Consider the following 19,114-nt stretch of genomic DNA (forward strand, 5'->3'; position numbering starts at 1 on the left):
ATCTCTGCTGCCACAGGCTCCAGCATCATTTTTAATAAATGAGAGAGGATGCTAATAAACGGGCATGATGTAGTGCTAGAGGGGGCCAGAATTAAGCCTTGTATAAAGCACTCAGTAGTGGGTGGTGCTACACCTGGGGAGAAATCCCAGACCCTGTCGAAATCAATGGGAGTTTAGTCATAGACTTCTGTGGGGCCAAGGTATTACCCCTGGTATATAGTCAAAGCAGCATCACTGGCTGTTAAATCTGCTGCCATGTGTGGCACTGACTCTGTGCCTTCGGTTCAGCCTCTGTTATCTCTATTGTGATAGAAACACCTAATCTGGGAGGCGAGTGGTGGACTAGGGGATGGGCCCAATGATGGGGTATGGAAGTCCTGCCTTGACTGCAATGGGGCCAGGATTTTGCCTAGTGTTTTTAAAACCTTAGTGCATTATGGGCTCAATCCTGCAAGATGCAAGCAATTCCTGGATATACTAAGCCCTCTCAGCACCCATTGAAGTCAATGGGAGTTCAGGGTACTCAGCGCACCTTGCAGGGTTGGGCCCTCAGAGCTTGTGCTAAGTGCAATAAGAGTTGACATTATTGAAGTAAACCTGCTGGAACATCTCACGTGGACACTGCACTGAAGATTGATTACTCCCCCTCACATAGTCTTTCTCTGTAGCCTTTCAGTGCTGATCTAGGATTTGATCCCACACCACTGAAGCCAGTGGAAATTTGCCATTTAGTTCAACAGCAGCAGGGCCCTAAGGGTTGTTTGGAAAGCAACTTCAGTGGAAGCTATGCTAATTTACACCAGTTGAGGATTGGGCACCCAAACTCGAGGTATCACTCGGATAGGCAGAGCCAGACAGTGACTTGGGATCTCTATCTATTTATGAGCTTTGTGAAACTCCCGCCCTGAAGAGGAAGTTAGCTACAGCAAAAAGCAAATGTGAAAGGGAGCTGGGGGGACAAATGTGTTGCAGGAGATTTTGTCTACTGGCTGCCAGAACAGCAGCTGTGAGCCTGATCAAAAGAAGGCAGAGCATTTTCACAGCAGAGACAGTGTGCCAAGATGGTAAGTACTTTGAAGGATTATGCTGTCATCTTGTACTTTTGGGAAACTGGGAGATGAATGCATCTTACTAATTTGAGGCACATAAAACAGCTTCTATCTGTTTTATCTGGGGAGGGTGTTTTATTCTAGAGACTCATCTTTGTAAATGTTTGAAATTCGGAATCTGAAACAGTTCATTTCTCATGGAGAAAAAACTCACCAGAAGCCCAAGTTGAGGCTCTTTTGTTGCTGTTACTATTTAACAATCCCTTAATACGACACCATCAAAAGGGATTTTTGAGGGGGAAAACCCGACCCACCTCTATATGACGATTAAATGCCCCAACCTATGTATATCTAGGTAGTCTAATATTAGCCTACCTGTTGAAATCTGATGAGCAAAATTAAATAAGACTTTTGTTCTTTACACTTTGTCAGTTACTTTCAGTGACTAAAGCCCACCAAAGTCAAACAAAGCTATTAACAAGTTGTGGTTCCTTATTGGACTATTACTTCTGCTTTTCTTTTAAGAGTTCTGTTTGATTCCACAGTGTATTCTTTTTTTTTTTAATTAAACTTTGGGGCCACATCCTCAGCTTGTGTAAGTAGGTATAGTTCGATTGACTTCAATGCATCCGAGTCAGTGGTACATAGAATTCCCTAATTTGAACGAAATGGGGTTTTTATTCCATGTGCTTTTTATGGCGAGTGGGAGGCTGTTCATGATAATATGTAAAAGAGAAATGCTGCTATCCAAACCCATTTTGTAACTGTTACTGGAAAAGAGAAGTGAAACATGATGGTTACTGCTTTTGCAAGTTCTAGATGCTAAGGCATAATGTATCTGTAGGCGCATATAACAGGGCTGCAGTTCTTTCAAGGCATCCTGCCAGCATCAGACAACATGCGGCAAAGAAGGATTGAACATGGGGAGTGGGATGTGCTAGATGGCACCTCAAAGGGCTTTCCTATATCTGAGTTCTCTGATTCCACCAAGTGCACTCAGAATGGAAGGTTTCTCACCAAGTGCTCTAGCCAGAAGCAGCAGCTGCTGGGATTGCTGTACTGGGTAGAGGGGGAAAATGGGGCCTAGCCAGGGCAGCCCCTCTCCCCAATACCCCATCCCAGACCCAGAACTGTGCAAGGGAGCCCCCCCCCCATTTTGGAGGGACTAAGGCCCAGGTGGTGCCTCCCGCATGTGCAGCTGCGAAAGCTGCCACAGCAGGGACCTCTGGACATTGAGAACTTTCTACATGTTTGACTGACTTTCTTTGCCCTGTGCTGACTGGCTGCTTGCTCCAGGGCTCCTCCACTGTTTCAGCAGGGGCTATGGAGTGCCATTTAAAGAGGGGGGAGACATTGCACTTTCTCTCTCCCTCCCTACCCCACCTGAACCTCTTCTTCCCCTCTCAGGTACATCACCTACCCCACCATCAGCCTGCCCATCCCTTCCCTCAGGCCAATGAGCCCCTACAACCATCACCTACCAGGAGCCGGAGCCTGAGCCCTTGGGGGATTCTCCTGACTGTCCCCTCCCAAGAGCCCCTGTTACCCTCACTCCACTCCTTACTTTACCCCACCCTGATGGCGGTCCTCGCCTTCGGGTAACAGGTCCCTCCCTCTTCCAGTCCCGCGCCCAGCACTAGGCAGACCTGCATGGTTTCAGCAGCTGGCAGGGGAGGGCCAGGCATGCGGCACACTGCCCACTGTGCATGCAGATTGGGACGTAGGTGCCAGCTGCAGCGCGCTCCCAACCGTGATGTGCACAGCCACTTGTTACGAGAGCCTCCACGCACATGGCTGCACGTGCGCGCAGCTAAATCCCCAGCAGATTATAGCTCTTGACTGGCAACCGGCACGAGAATAGAAAACCAGCCAGGTGGCAACCTTTTTTTCCATGTACCTACTTACAAATGGTGAGGCCGTAGCCTAGGCAGTGCCCCTCCCACAGCTTCGCAGCTTATGCTTCACAATCTCTTCCTTTCAGCCTCACTCCACGCCGGCCTGCTTACCCTCTTTTCATCTGGCCTGTCCCCCACTCTACCCTTCCTTTCAATGTCCCCTTTCCCTTTTCTTTCCACTTCGGTGATCGCCTCCTAACTAAACCCACATCCCAAACAATGTGGTGGAACTAAGATGGCATTTGCCATCATCACACTGGTCACTCTATATCCCTTCCCCGACCCGGTGTCTGTCTTGTCTATTTAGACTGTAAGCTCATCAGGGCAGAGATTGCTCAATACTCTGTTTGTACAGTGCCTAGCCCAAAGGGGCCCCATTCTTGGTTGATCTTTAGCTGCTACTGTAATAAACATGATTAAAAATAATAATAACCAGTCCCATAGATGGAATCACAGCTTTCTCTCCTGTGCATGTGTGGGCTGTTGTTTATTATGCATGGCTGTATTCACTCATTTTATCCTGTCATCTTTTCTTCCTCTTCTGTGTTTCTTGCTCTAGCTTCTCTACCCTTTCATCTTGCATTCTCTTCTTTCGTGTGAGTCTCTTCCTTCCCCATATCTACATTTCAGCATCATTGCTCCTTGATTTCCCACTGCTTCCTGAGATCTTCTCCTCCTCTTTCCTTCACTCCATCCAGCTCTTGTGAATCAGTCCCTACAAGCAATTAGTGTTGCAGATACATTATGGCTTAGGGACAGAGGCAGAGGTGTAGAAAGGAGATACAGACCAGGATAGGTGCTCATGCCATACTGGCCCCCCTTGCCACTATCATAGCTGAATCTGCCCTTCCTCAGGTTTCAGAGTAGCAGCCATGTTAGTCTGTATTCGCAAAAAAGAAAAGGAGGACTTGTGGCACCTTAGAGACTAACAAATTTATTTGAGCATAAGCTTTTGTGAGCTACAGCATCCGATGAAGTGAGCTGTAGCTCACGAAAGCTTATGCTCAAATAAATTTGTTAGTCTCTAAGGTGCCACAAGTCCTCCTTTTCTTTTTTGCCCTTCCTCAGAATGTGCTCTTTGCTTCTGAATGCATACAAATGCCTAATATCCCCCTGAAAGCCAAATTCATCCCTGGGGTAACTACAGTGACCTCAGGAATGAGTTTGACCCTTAGGCATGTGAAGTGATTGGAAAGGCCACGGTGGATGTGGTCTCCCAACTCCATGGGTGCACTATACTGAGTGGGGAGGGCAAAGAGGACTCAGGCCTGTGGGCTTGCTGCCTTCCTCATGGGGATTAGGAGCTGGGAATGGGATGGGGGCTCACAGAGGGCTCAAGCCTCTGGGGTCACTGCCCTCCTGCAGGGATGGGGAGGGCTGTCCTGAGTGCAGACAGGGCACTGTTCCCGGTCCTGCCTCTTCCTGAGCTCCAGCCCCCGCACGATGATGCCAACTGCAGCAATTGTTGGAGCTGGCCCCCGTTGAGGTGGGTGAGTCACTCCCCACACTACTGACAGTGGCGCTGCAACCAGATTGCACGCCAGCCACTGCCAGACCAAACCTGAGCAGCACTATATGTTCTGTGGGTGCAGTTGAGCCCATGCTAAAGCACCTAGGTGGAAAAGCAACTTCCAGTGTAGCCACTAACGATTCTTACCCCGCCCTCTGGTGTGAGCTTCAGTGAGTCTAGGGGATATGGTTCTGTTACCAAAGCTTCAGGTACTCACCCATGTTTTCACTCCTTTCCGTAACTCCTGGGGGTTGCCTCTGCTAGGCTGGAAACAGCACTACAGCAGAGACACTCTGTGGCTGGAGACCTTGATGACACTTGCATCTGGGGACAGCATAGCCTGAGCAGTAGGGTTAGCTAGTTTCCTGGAGCATGGCTGCAATGGAGAGCAGAGACTTGCAGATTTCAGCAGACCTACTTGGTCCGTGTCCCAGTCTCTGACTTGAAGAGTTTACAATCTAAGAAGACAACCCCAGTGCACAAGGTAGGGAAGAAAGACAAAATCTACAGTCAAAATGTTAGACAATTTAGATTTGAAAAAGATCCACTGTCCCCTCTAGCTTCTGTACTTTGGCATTATTAGTTGGCCAATTTATTTGTAGGCACCATGGTAGAAGTGGGTCTTGAGGAGAGATCTGAAGAATGAGAGATGCAAATTAGTGACAGGGAATGCATTCCATGTGCAAAGACTGGGCCATGTCATTTTGGTAATGTCACCAAAGTTCCATAATACAATGATTGTTCTGTACACTTGTCATTTCCAGAACTCCATAAAGTACAACTACAGTAACCTGGTTTTCTGTGCGTAACAGGCTTTATAAAAATGTTGCCATAGTACTTAATTCAGTTTCTTATTTCCTCCCCCCCACACCCATACATATGTTTCTGTTTTGCAGATTGGAAAAAATGCTTTTAAAAAATCCCTGCTGTTAAATGAGTATTCCTATGTGAAATTAAACTCAAATGACCAAAAAGGCATCAAAGCGGTAGGTATTCAAGCACACTGTGGTGTAGTGAATGAGAACTGAGAATACTTAGCCTTATATCAAGATCACTGGAAAAAATAGCAATTTAATATTTTTATTATATGGATTAGAATTCCAAGTTGGCTTTGAGCCTGTTTGCAGCAAAGTCAGTGGCCAAAATCCTCATTGATTTAACCGAGGCCCAGATCGGCCCCACAGTGTGTGACAATATAGAGACCAGTCCTGCAGCCTTTGCTTGTGAGAGTAATGCCCACTCGTGCAAGCAGTGCCATGTACTTCATTGGTGCTCAGATCCGACAGTGACAGGAGGCAAATAGATAAACAGACAGTGGGCCACATCTCCAGCTGGTATATATCAGCCTGGCTTCACTGAAGTAAATGGAGCCCTGTCAGTTTACCCACCAGCTGAGGATCTGGGCCACTGACTTCAGTGAAATTACTGTGGATTTACCCTTTAAAATGGCCTATGTAATACAGCGGATGAAATTCATCCGCAAGGCTGATGTACCACTTGGATACTATTTTAAGGGATTAAGCAATTCATAGAGCCTTGTGTGTACATGTATCTTAGAATCATAGTCTAGTCCTGCACTCATGACAGGACTAAGTATTATCTACACTGGGGTGAATGTTCCCCCTGATTTATGTTCCCCCTGTCACCAAGTAACAATCCATTAGAATTATTTTATCAACCCAAGCTTGCTCCCAGCATTGTGGCATAGGGGTGCTAAGCCCAGGTTGTCTTCAGTGTGGATTTCTTCCCTTGCAAACCCATATTACAATATAACCCATGCCATTCACATTCATAGGGTGAAATCCTCACCCTGTTCAAATCAATGGGAATTTTGCAACTGACTTCAATGAGAGTGGGAATGGACTGTGAGTCACACCATTCCTTAATTAGATGATCCGTCTCTAATCTGTTAGCGTTGTTACAGGCCAAAATGCTCATTTTAGGTGGTTTGTTTTATACAGAGGTTCACCCTTCAACTGATGGTAGCGTCACAAACATTAGAGAATTTACACAAAAATTAAAACCAAACAGATATTTACATACAAGTGATATTTTTAGCTGTTTTCTTAGAGTGTTTAAAATCTAAGATGGAAGTTTAGTAATTGTGCTCATTTCTATTATTTACAATTATTTTTGTTTGTTCACATTTATACCTAGGGCTTATCAGGCATTTTCAAATGAATAAGAAAGGAAGGTCCACACCCTGGAGGTTTTAGAGCCCAGAGATGTTGAGTGCCTTCCACAAGGTGCCAAACACTCCAAGCTCCTAAGAGTTGCAAGAGGTACTCTCTAAAGTTGAAATCAGTGGGCGTTAGGTGCCTAAATACCTTTGGGGGTCTGGACATGACTAGGTAAAAATGATCCTAGCATTTATAATTATTGCTTCATTACTCGATCTCCTTAATATAGGAAAGTCATATAGAGGTCAGTATTATGTTGTAAGTTTCATAACGAGTGCAAGGACTCTACCTGTATATAAATAAGTTCTCCAGACATTCTGGTTATGAAAGACACAGAAAACGGGAAACACCAAGCTGTTAGACCAAAATGAAACCATAAAGAGGAACACTAACAATCTCATGTGCTAATGGTTTGCTAAGTTCCACTTTTCAAAGTGACATTTGAGGTATAGAAGTCTAAAAACAAACAACTGCCTGAAACCAAAAAATAGCTTTATGTTTCTGACTTGTATTTATATAACTGCAAAACTGCCTGTTGGGTTTTTTTCCAAGTTTGTAAATATACAAATTATGATTATGACTCCATATTTCAGGCTGCATTACAGATAAAAATCTGCTATTCTTGTGTTAATTAAAGAAAAATAAAACATGTCAAATAAAGTTTGGGTAAAGAGAAGATTTTTGGTGTATTGGTATAAAATAAAATTTAAAAAGTAAAATCAGCCCCAAGCTCGGGGTCCTTGGTCTGAATGACATATGTGGTGCAAATGAACTGTTTGATAGTAGCTGAAAGCAGAATTAATATTTAGGTACTTGTTTGGAAAGTGATAGGTACCCAGTACAATATTAATGGCTCTTGGAAGGCTTTTCAGCTATGACAAACCATCTCTAACATGAACTCTCTTCAAGTTTCAGTTCGTACTGGTGATTTCAATAGTTGGGTTTGTTGTCCTGATGGCTATTTACATCATAAAACCAGTCACCATAGATTTTCCAGAGGAGAAAGAAACCATTATCGGCAGTTACCAGCAGATGAAGGAGCAAGGACTCTTTGGAGATATCTTGGAAGACAAGATGATTAATGAAGACAATGTCAATAGATGTAATGATTCATGCAAGTAAGCCAGATCTGATGGTTTGTAGAAAGAGAGAGTTAATTAACTGATAGAGAAATAGTTTTAATGTTAACAACCTCAAAAGGAGGAAGATAGCAAAGCAACATAATGTAACCATTTATAAAGCATCACTAATTTGGGAAGATAATTAAACCTTCTGATTACACATCTCATAGGATTACAGAAACTAGAGCAAGCAAACACTCTCTGGTCATCTTGCCCAGCCCTTGGGGTTCTAATTTAGAATTGTCCATTACAGCATATAGAGTGGAATATTCTTCAGTGTCCTGCATGAATGACTCTCAGTTCATGAATGTTTGGCTCATGATATGCAATTTCCATTGCAGTTTTGAACTTGTGGAAAGTATTCCTTATGACATGTCTTATGAAACAAATAGCACCACTGTGAAACCCTTGTACCAAGCCTGGATGGGTCTCCTCAACATGGCACAGGAAAGAATTCATGTGGCTTCTTACTACTGGTCTCTCACAGGAGAAGATATAAATGTAAATGATTCATCATCTGAACCGGTAAGAGAAAAACGGGAATAAGCTCACATATGATCAATGGAGCTGTTCACCTACCCGGTCTGGCTCCAGGACCCTCCATTGCCACAGTTTACCCTCAACTCATACCATTCTCTTGGCCTTTGGAGCTTGACATGACAGAGGTGGCTTAGCCCTCCAGCCAAATCACAAGAAAGACACGCCTTCTGGGGTACCAAAGTCCAAGCAAACACAAAACCAAAAGAGACTTCCACCCTGATCTTCCTTTCCAAGAGTCTCTCTTCTCTTCCAAAGCTGCCCTTCCCCTGGGTTCAGCTCTGCCCTCTCCTGTCCTCTATTCCAGTGCTTCTCAAGCTATCTGATATGGGGGACCAGCAATTTTTTTTTCCAATGTGCCCACAGACCAGCAGCCAATGGCTCATGGACCGGCACCGGTCTGCAGACCACCACTTTGAGTAGCACTGCTCTATTCAGTCTTTATGTGCTTGCCCTTGTTTGCAGGGATCACTGCCTCACCTCACTAGGTGGCAGTGTAGGAGAAACCCTTGCTCACCCTCTTCTATGGGTTTCCAGCCTTCATAACCCGACACAACAGGGCTTTCCACTATCTCGGCTGCCCTGCCACTCCTTCCCATGTCCTCTTCCTATACTATCTGCCATCCCAGTACTTCTCTCTCTCTCCTCATGACCCACAGGCTGCTCTTATCCCTCCCTCCTATGACCTTCCTGTCATATGATTTTGCTCATTTGCTTCACATGGGAGAAGAGACAAGTGGGGCAGAGGTGCAGCTGAGCCCCTACCCTCTTAAAGGGCCAGCTCATCCTGTTATTATCCCTACTACTTTCATCCTCAAATAAAAAGGATTCAGAAAATCAATTCGATGTATCAGCAGCCAATAGATTTTGTTGCTGTTTGCATTTCATCTTTGAACTCCAGAAATATTTCAGTTCTAGTGTTTTCTGTGTTTGGCTGTAATGATCTTACAGCAAATGATATTAATAGGAAGCAAAGTTGTATTTATAAATTGGTTCAAGATCTTTATTTTGTGTCTTTAGTCCATCTCTAGCTGAAACTCACTTAAAGATAAAACATTCCCATCCTTGTATTGTGTGTGTTTCTTTCAAATGAAGTACCTATTTTTAGAAGTTCCATGCTGTTTGTTGTCATAGTCCAGCATAATGAGTGGTTCATTATATGCAGGGTGAAGATATTCTGAAGAAGTTTGAAAGTTTACTTATGGAGAATGTCTCAGTGTATATTGCAACAAGCCTGCCAACTTTAGCTGTAAATTCAACTGATCTTAAGGTTTTGAAGAAAAAAGGTAACTATGTAATTCACAAGGCCTCTACAGTTCTGCAGTGTTGTAAACATGGGCTCAAGTAAACAATGTTGTAAACAAGGACCCAAGGATCCAATCCAGCTCATGTTTAATTTGCAATCAATGAGACTACTCACAAGGTTAAAGGTAAGCATGAGTTTAAGTGCTTTGCTGGATTGGGTCCTTTGTGTATATTGATATACATTTAAGGTACTTTTCTGAAAGTTAAACTTTAGCAAGTATACATATATTATACAAATACTAGAAATCCATATTATACAAGTACTAGAAATCCATACAGGTTCTGGTCACAACAAGAATGATACAGATTACACTCCATGTTCATGTTAATATTAAAATTAAAAAGTGTGTTGGGAATTACTTTAGCTAAATCATATTTGTTTCCCGCCCGACTTACTCAATATCTTTCCTTAGGGGCTCATGTGAGAAGGGTCAATTTTGGACATTTGACCAAAGGTGTGCTGCATTCCAAATTCTGGATTGTAGACATGAAACACATGTATATTGGCAGTGCAAATATGGACTGGAGGTCATTTTCTCAGGTCAGATGTACTTTATACTGCTAAACATAAACTCACCTCGATACACATGGTAGATACATGGGATACATTTCAGTGCCATGTGAGAAAAAGATTTATCATTCACATATTTTATTATATTTCTCAATGCAAGCACATGACAATAATATAAAATATGGGCACATCAGAAAAACAATGTGGGGTGAAGAAAGCCTTTGAGGTGTAAGAGAGCGGGTTTTGACATATGTTTACTCTCTCTGCAGGTGAAAGAAGTTGGTGCTGTGATATACAACTGCAGCTGCTTAGCCAGCGATCTATGGAAAACGTTTAGAACATACTGGGATCTTGGGCACGCTAAAGCCACCATTCCCTCCCCATGGCCGAGCAATTATTCCACCAAAATTAACAAGTATAGGCCGCTGGAAGTGCAGTTTACTGGAACCTTGACAACTGCCTATTTTTCTGTAAGCAGTTTAAAATATTTTTTGGTAAACTATTTGCAGGAAATGTCTTATTCTGTATTTTTTCTCTTTACTGGGGCTCAGTTACGCCCTACTCAGGTTGAGTAGCACCTTATTCCACAAGTTTCAGTGAGCCTACTCATGGAATAAGGTCCAACGCAACATGAGTAAGGGATATAGAACCAGGCCCTGTATCTTCAGATGGAAACATAGGGACAGATCTTGCCATAGGTCACTCACGTTATATAATAACTTACTGCTCAGGTCTTCCCATTCATTTGAATGAAACTACTTTAGGATTAATGCATTACTCAGTGTGAATAAGAGTGGGAAAATCTGGCCTGTAGTAAATAGTGTGTTGCAATTCTAGCCCATGAAGGTTTTTAATCTTTCTTTTATTACCTTGTAATGGCTAGTAGATTTGAAATTCCTTATTATATTAGCTATCTGATGGACACATTGAGTATATTCTGGGATTTTGGGCCCAGTTTTCAAACCTAAAAATTGTTTACACCGTTCCTGAACCTGTAAATGAATACAACTCAAGAAATTCTGTATGAGTAATGAAAACTGAGTAGAGGTTAATATAAATCAATCAATCAAAGTTTGTTGAAAGAAAATTTAAATAGTAGGACAGGAACAGAGAAATGTATGATGATCATCGGACTTTGTTTCCCTCCTTTACAGGCCTCTCCTCCTGCGTTTTGCCCAAAGGGTCGTACTCACGACCTCATTTCTATTATTGATGTTATAAATGATGCAGAAGAATATGTGTATGTCTCAGTCATGGAGTATTTTCCTACAACCCGCTTCAGACACCCAACAAAGTAGGAGGTTAAACCTTGATCTGTCAGTCAACTGTATTCATAACTAAATGTCCTTTGCTTTTGCAGAAATTTGTTCTTACCAAAAATGCAGCATTTTCCCCCTTTAGAAATATTAATATTGTTTTTTCACCCATGGAGTGAACTGAGACTTTGGACATTCTGCAGTTATGCCATTACAAAGTGTGTGTAAAACACTACCCTTCTGTTTTGGTAGCATTTCACATTGACTTTGTTCTCACTTCATAATTTCATAGAAATGTATGTAGGGCTGGAAGGGAACTCAAGGAGTCATGAAGTCCAGTCCCCTGTGGTTAGGCAGGACCAACTAAACATAGACCCGCCCTGACAGGTGTTCATTTAACCTGTTCTTAAAATCTTTCAGTCATGGGGATTCCACAGTCTCCGGTGGAATCCTAGTTGTGCTTAACTACTCTTATTGTTAGAAAGTTTACTGTAAGTAATTACACAGGCTGCAAGGCAATGAAGGATCAGGCCCTTTCCCTCCAAACTTTACTCAAGGCAAAAGTATAGCAGTTACAAGAACCTAGGGAGAGTAGATTAGCAGAAATATGTTTGGGGTAAAATTTTCAAAAGAAAATGTTGCTCCTCTTGATATCTCTCAATGGTCTCTGGTCTCCCCTATTTCCTCCCATTATGGTTGCAGTATTAGCTGAAGATTCTTTGCTTTTTCCTCCTACTTTACAACTACTTCTATGACAAGTTTCAGAGTAGCAGCCGTGTTAGTCTGTATTCGCAAAAAGAAAAGGAGTACTTGTGGCACCTTAGAGACTAACAAATTAGAGCATGCTCTAATATATTTGTTAGTCTCTAAGGTGCCACAAGTACTCCTTTTCTTTTTGCGAACTACTTCTGTGGGCATTCAGACTCTTCACTGAAGCTGTGAATGCCTGCAGAAGGAGCTATAAAAGAAGGGAAGTAGCTGACACTATTATGGTCTGTGGACCACTAGCAAATTCTCTCTGGGTTTAGAATTATAAAATGACCATAAGCTTTGCTCTGAGTAATACAGAAATCAGTTGAGTCTTAGGTGTTTTTAAAAAAGCCTCAAAAACCCTCAGCTGCACTTGAATTAGGAAGTTTATATGCAGCCAACCTTTCTGAGTATTTTAAATTATATCTGTATCTAGCACTTCTGGGTTATCTTTGATAGAGATCATATATAATTACATATGTGTGTGTTCCTTCAAGTCTCCTGGAAGGAAGAGATAGAGTCATGTGTTGCCATTTAGTTTATGCATCTATCAACAGTCATATCACACTACATGTGCTCAGGAATGATCATTGTTCCACAATGAACGCATGGCAGTGTGTATTACCTGCAGCCCTAGGCATCTATATAGAGAGATGAGTTATAGAATCATAGAAATGTAGGGCTGAAAAGGATCTTGAGAGGTCATCTAGTCCAGCCCCCCAGCAATGAAGCAGGACCAAGTAAACCTGGACCATTTCTGACACGTGTTTGTCTAACTTATTCTTAAAACCAACAATGACGGGGAGTCCACAACCTCCCTTGGAAGCTTATTCCAGTGCTTAACTATCCTTTTATTTAGAAAGTTTCCCCCAATATCAAAGTATTATGCAATCACTCATCGACCAGCTGCCACCTGATGGATAATTTTGCAAATCAGACAGTTCGGAGGAAATTCTGTTTCTATGTCATATATTTGATTTTCTGTCTTTCTCTTCTCCCATTCTTTTTCACTAAGAATATTTGCATGAAAAAAGGCTCTTTTTCCCCTTAGGGGTCCATTTATTAATGTTGCGCATTCTCCATTTGAGGCCTTAATCCCCCGTTTATGTTCTCTAGGGCTCTATCTGATGCAAATGGAAGTTTGAGGGTCCAGGGAATGCAGGATTGAGCCCTTGGACAGCTCCACAGCAACCAGCTGTGATGTTACAAACTGCGGCTGATTAGTTCAGGTTGGGCAGAAAGAAGCAGCTGAGGCAGCTGAACTCAGAAGGAACAAAGCTTCTGTTTTCATACCGAGGGGTTAATTAATTAAAAACTACTAAAACAATGGAGAATAGTCCCTAAACAGAATGTTTTCCAAAGACTTCCAAGTCTATTATGGCTCATGGACGTGATTCTGAAAACACATGAGTAGCTCTGTTGCCTTTAGTGGGATGACGTGTGTGTGTGTGTGTGTGTGTGTGTGTGTGTGTGTGTGTGTGTGTGTGTGTGTAAACAAAGCCATAGGTCTTTGTTTTATTGGTTAATAATTCCCTTTGGCAGCACTCAGATATCTCCCAGTGGCAGGGGAATAGGTTAAGGAAATTAACCTACCACAGTCTTCCTGGGGAACCTTGGGCAAGTTTCTGTGTGCCAGTTTCCCCATCGGTATAACAGGGCTACTAATGCTCCCTCTCCTCTGTAAAGTGCTTTATAATATAGCAGATGAAAGTGCTACACAGGTGTTAAGAGTTAGTAATTATGGGCCATATTCTGTCTCCATGGAAGTTGTCATCAGCCTTCCCCCACAGCGTGGCTCATACAAGTGCCAGAAAGAACAGCAGTCCCTGCACTCAGAGCAGGGTTTCTACTCCTTTGTGGTCTTACAGCATACTAACAGGGACAGGCAGGGGTGGAGAAAAGGTGGTGCCGTGCCCTTTCCTCCAGCTGCGCTGGCTGATGGAGTGGGACCAATGTATACAGTGGGAGTAGCCTCTGTGCACACGACACATCCAGGAGTCATTCTGCAAAATGTCTCCTAGTTTATCCCCAGGGCTCCCCATTGCCTTTGACTCCAGGTAGTACCTTCAAAGGAATGATCCAGCCCTACATTATTATTGCTATGGTTATTTTGTTATCAATGTGGTGGTAGATATTTCTTGTCTCAATTTTCTCTGAATGTATTTTTCTTTTCATTTACTTTCATTCCTATAGATACTGGCCAGACATTGACAATGCTCTGAGAGGTGTGGCATTCAACCACAATGTACAAATCAGGCTTTTGATCAGCTGCTGGCTCCACACTGACTCATCCATGTTCCATTACTTGCAGTCACTTCGTGATCTCAGTGATCCACATACCAACATCACCATTGATGTGGTAAGATAAGAAATCTCTTTTGACATAATGGGCCATCCTTTAAAAAAGGCAGCTTTCAAACAGGCATCACAGCTACTTGTGTGTATAAATGTAGAGCTGTATACTCAATTGAATGTGCATACATATTTGATTATAGACCTTGAAGCAATATCCCTTTGAAATTTGGGCCTAAGTGATGTTATTCAACATTATTCTTAACTGAACCCAGCAACCTCTTCCATCAGCACTGGTTTGATTTCAGCAGCTTTCTTGGACATATTATTCGGGTGGAAAACCAGTGAATTTTGAAGCATATTTATTAAGGAATGCCACTATATGGATAGTGATTACGTAGTTGCCAAAAGCTTTGGTGGTGTGATGTGATTGCCAGTGATAGATGTAAACTGAATATACAGCTGGACCATCTTAAGAACCTAGCTAAAGACTAACAAATTTATTTGAGCATAAGCTTTCGTGAGCTACAGCTCACTTCATCGGAAGCTCACGAAAGCTTATGCTCAAATAAATTTGTTAGTCTCTAAGGTGCCACAAGTACTCCTTTTCTTTTTGCGAATACAGACTAACACGGCTGCTACTCTGAAACCTAGCTAAAGACTGAGCCAGCTGGCACTTGATCTGCAAGGAATCTACTTCTCTGTGGGATTTGTCATCATGATGATGATGATGGTATTCTTCTAGGAAGCAATGGCTGTACTTATCTTAAGCAGTTTGCAATATTAGTGCACAAGCAAAGAAATCTACAAGGAGGATAGCTGACTCATTACAATTGTTGTGGTAATTTAATTGACAAGCTCTACTTCACACCTTCTAACAACTTTCACAGCATCATCTTTCTGGTGTGGCATGGTTAAGAAATTACACTTTGTCTGATTAGTAGCACCACTTACACTTTTATGAATGGTTTCAGAGTAGCAGCCGTGTTAGTCTGTATCCGCAAAAAGAAAAGGAGGACTTGTGGCACCTTAGAGACTAACAAATTTATGCATCCAATGAAGTGAGCTGTAGCTCACAAAAGCTTATGCTCAAATAAGTTTGTTAGTCTCTAAGGTGCCACAAGTCCTCCTTTACTTTTATGAATGGGACTCCTTGCTAGTGACTTCTCTGCAAATACACCCAGGTGGTTAGTAGGGTGAAACTCCTGGCGGAGTGAGGGGGGTGCCCATCTTAGTTCAGATAGATGGATAGAGGAGAATAACAGAATCAAGATGGATGGATTTTTAGCAGGGAAGATAAAAAATAATTATTTGAAATGTAATTTTTAATTAAAGTAAAAAAATTGTAAGGCACTGTTGCTCTTTGCAATACAACTCCCTGTCTGGGATCAGCCCATTCAACTGTACAGTAATGCTCAACAATCAATGATGAATGCAGAATAATAAGACTATTAAACATCTGTCTAAAACTGTATTTAGTGTAATATGATCGCTCTTTCACAGATGGAAAGTTGTGAAGTACATATTATCCTTCCCTGATCACGCTGTTTTATCCAGTTTTGCTCGCAGTGGAATCACCAGTTTGTCCAAGCTAGTTTTCTTGACTAATAGCAAAATATGTCTTATCATAGAATCATAGAATCATAGAATATCAGGGTTGGAAGGGACCCCAGAAGGTCATCTAGTCCAACCCCCTGCTCAAAGCAGGACCAAGTCCCAGTTAAATCATCCCAGCCAGGGCTTTGTCAAGCCTGACCTTAAAAACCTCTAAGGAAGGAGATTCTACCACCTCCCTAGGTAACGCATTCCAGTGTTTCACCACCCTCTTAGTGAAAAAGTTTTTCCTAATATCCAATCTAAACCTCCCCCATTGCAACTTGAGACCATTACTCCTCGTTCTGTCATCTGCTACCATTGAGAACAGTCTAGAGCCATCCTCTTTGAAACCCCCTTTCAGGTAGTGAAACCATAAACCATCTATAAACCATCTAAAGCTGGAGCTTTTGAAAACATTGTCCTATTCTATTCTATATAGACTTTTATTTGAAAACAAAGAAAGTTTGCAGCATCCAATAATATAATCTATGCTTCACTCCAGTAATTCTGTGTATGCTTTGTAATTATTTTCCATCCAGAAAATCTTCATTGTTCCAGTTCTGAATCACACAAACATCCCTTTCGGGAGAGTGAACCACAACAAATATATGGTCACTGATAAAGTGGCGTATATTGGTAAGTGTCCTATTTTGAATATGTATAGTTTAAGACATGATCAGGACTACAGGGTTGGGACAGAGCTGAAATGGAATTAGGTGTCATATCAAATATTGGCTAAATTTACCATGAAGAGGGCAGAAACATATAGTGGATAGCTTTAGCAAAATATTTGCACTGGATAGAAGAGTAAAGACATGATGGGGAAAAATAATGTAGGGCAAATTCAGCAAGAGATTATTTTGTTGGATTGTGAACCATTAACAATGAAGTACACGGCTCTGAATGAGCGGAGATTAGTATTATCGTCAAGCACTTGCAGTAATCTCATAAATTGTGTGTTTAGATTCATGCAACGACACTAGTATTCCAGGGGGAAAAAACATTAAGCTTTTGTTAAAGCAAAATAATGTGAGAAATCATTGACCAGTTTTTTGTTAAGCAGTATTTCAGGATATAGGGGCCTCAGACACCCCAAATTATTAACCACCATGTTGGCACTGATGTCTCATTCTCGTATTAGAATCCTAGATGAGAGTAAGTGATGGAAGAGGTCACCAAGTTCACCACCCTGTCAGTGTGGGTTTGTGTCCTATTGAATTATCTTCAGAAGATAGAGGTGCAGTTAGTTACAAAGATAATTTATTTTCTACCCATACCTGTTGGAATGAATGGGAGATTTGTCTGAGTGAGACCACCTGCCACAGAAACCCTACGTGCTAAAATTTGGATTTATTCACAGTGCTCAATGCTTTGTGTTACGGTAGCCGTTGACAGAGCTTCAGAAATCACATTCAGGTAGATCCCTACCTTGATGTGGGACATCTAGTTAATAGCAATGACACTTGCAAGTATAGGACACAGTGGTTGTAGGTGTTGTATTCATCTAGACCCTGTTTTCTTGTAACAAGTAAAGTTCAGCTTCAAACCTTATTTTTGTTTAGTCTTTTTCTTCTGATAGTTTAAAAGCTTTGCAAAGATTGCATTGTCACTGAGGTAGCTAAGGCACTGCCACCCAGAAAACTGAGGGAGAGAGAGAGTGCAGAGTGAAGTAAATTTACTAGATATGGACCTGAACCAAAATATCAGACTGGAAATCCCTCCCCCGCCCTCCATCCAAACTTTGTGGCTTGCTCCTATTTCTATAATGGGTACATTCAGTACATCTGTGCCACAACCTCCATTGTATTACACTCCTAAAAAGCCTCCAGTTGACACTTAAAGTTGCTCGTCTACATTGGAGCCCTCAGATGAGAAACAACTGGCCTGATTTTCAAAGATGCTGATGACTTGCAGCTCCCATTGAGTTTAATGGCATTTGTGGTTGTACCACATTTCTGAAAATCAGTCCACTTATATTTAGGTGCCTTAAATATGTATTGAAGAGTCTAACATCAGGCCCCAGGCCTGAAAATTCATCCAACGTCATGTTTCCCATTTGCATCTCTGCCCAACAAGATATTTGACATAAAATTGTTCTTCCTTGTTAACCATCAATGTTTCTTTCCTGTAGGGACTTCCAATTGGTCAAAAGATTACTTTACTAATACAGCTGGAGTTGGGTTGATTGTCAACCAGACTTCAACAGATCCTCAAAGAAAGAAGCCAGTTATACAGGAACAATTAAAAAATCTTTTTGAACGAGACTGGAATTCCAAATATTCAGTAAATATGGAAGATCTGCATGGGCAGAAAGACTGTCCCGGGGAAGAGGGATTAAGTTACTTATAAAGTTCAACATTTTTCTTTCTGTTTGCTAATATACATGAATACATAGTTTATTTTTTATTATTTGTCAAAGAAATAATTTCTTACTGGTATAGCCCACTACTTAATGGGCTATACCAGTTCTGGGAGCATAGTTCAATGTACCTGTATAATCAAATAATTTGTGGCAGTTAATATGTGAATTATGTGTATGCTGCACACAGTTAATCCATCTTTGTCAAATAAATATTTACCCAGTTTTATGTGAGACTGTCCAGTATTGTGAGTGATTGTGAAAGAAATAACCAGATCCTAATAGTAGAGATGCAAAGGGAGACAGTTATGTTTCCATGGGATCTTTAACTCTGAGTTGCCTGACTGTTGGAGGTTTTACACGTGAACATTAATGTTCCATTAATATATCGCAAAAAGAAAAGGAGGACTTGTGGCACCTTAGAGACTAACAAATTTATTAGAGCATAAGCTTTCGTGAGCTACAGCTCACTTCATCGGATGCATCCGATGAAGTGAGCTGTAGCTCACGAAAGCTTATGCTCTAATAAATTTGTTAGTCTCTAAGGTGCCACAAGTCCTCCTTTTCTTTTTGCGAATACAGACTAACACGGCTGCTACTCTGAAACCTGTCATTAATATATCGTTTTCTTGTATGTGTTTAAATATTTATATTAAAGTCTGGGCAGTATTAGGCATGGGCCACATAAACAGCAACCCAGGACACAATAAGGACCAGATTTAATCACCTAAAGATGCAGATTCATAGATTACA

At 41.8% G+C, this 19,114-nt stretch overlaps 1 protein-coding gene across 2 annotated transcripts; it reads left to right on the forward strand.

Annotated features, from left to right (window-relative positions):
- Positions 1–911: 911 nt before the first annotated feature.
- PLD4 (phospholipase D family member 4) lies at positions 912–18,590 on the forward strand. Of its 2 annotated transcripts, none has more exons than XM_038405971.2 (11): positions 912–1,064; positions 5,351–5,440; positions 7,544–7,752; positions 8,097–8,280; positions 9,458–9,578; positions 10,011–10,138; positions 10,378–10,578; positions 11,263–11,402; positions 14,308–14,473; positions 16,542–16,638; positions 18,134–18,590. In XM_038405971.2, exons 1-11 carry the CDS (start codon positions 1,062–1,064, stop codon positions 18,349–18,351), a joined length of 1,557 nt encoding a protein of 518 aa, XP_038261899.1. In that variant the 5' UTR covers positions 912–1,061; the 3' UTR covers positions 18,352–18,590. The 2 variants fall into 2 exon arrangements, with proteins under 2 accessions (XP_038261899.1, XP_038261900.1); XM_038405972.2 differs by having other exon boundaries at positions 7,550–7,752.
- Positions 18,591–19,114: the final 524 nt, after the last annotated feature.

The sequence above is a fragment of the Dermochelys coriacea genome, chromosome 6 (genome assembly GCF_009764565.3).
Source record: "Dermochelys coriacea isolate rDerCor1 chromosome 6, rDerCor1.pri.v4, whole genome shotgun sequence".
Lineage (NCBI taxonomy): Eukaryota > Metazoa > Chordata > Testudines > Dermochelyidae > Dermochelys > Dermochelys coriacea.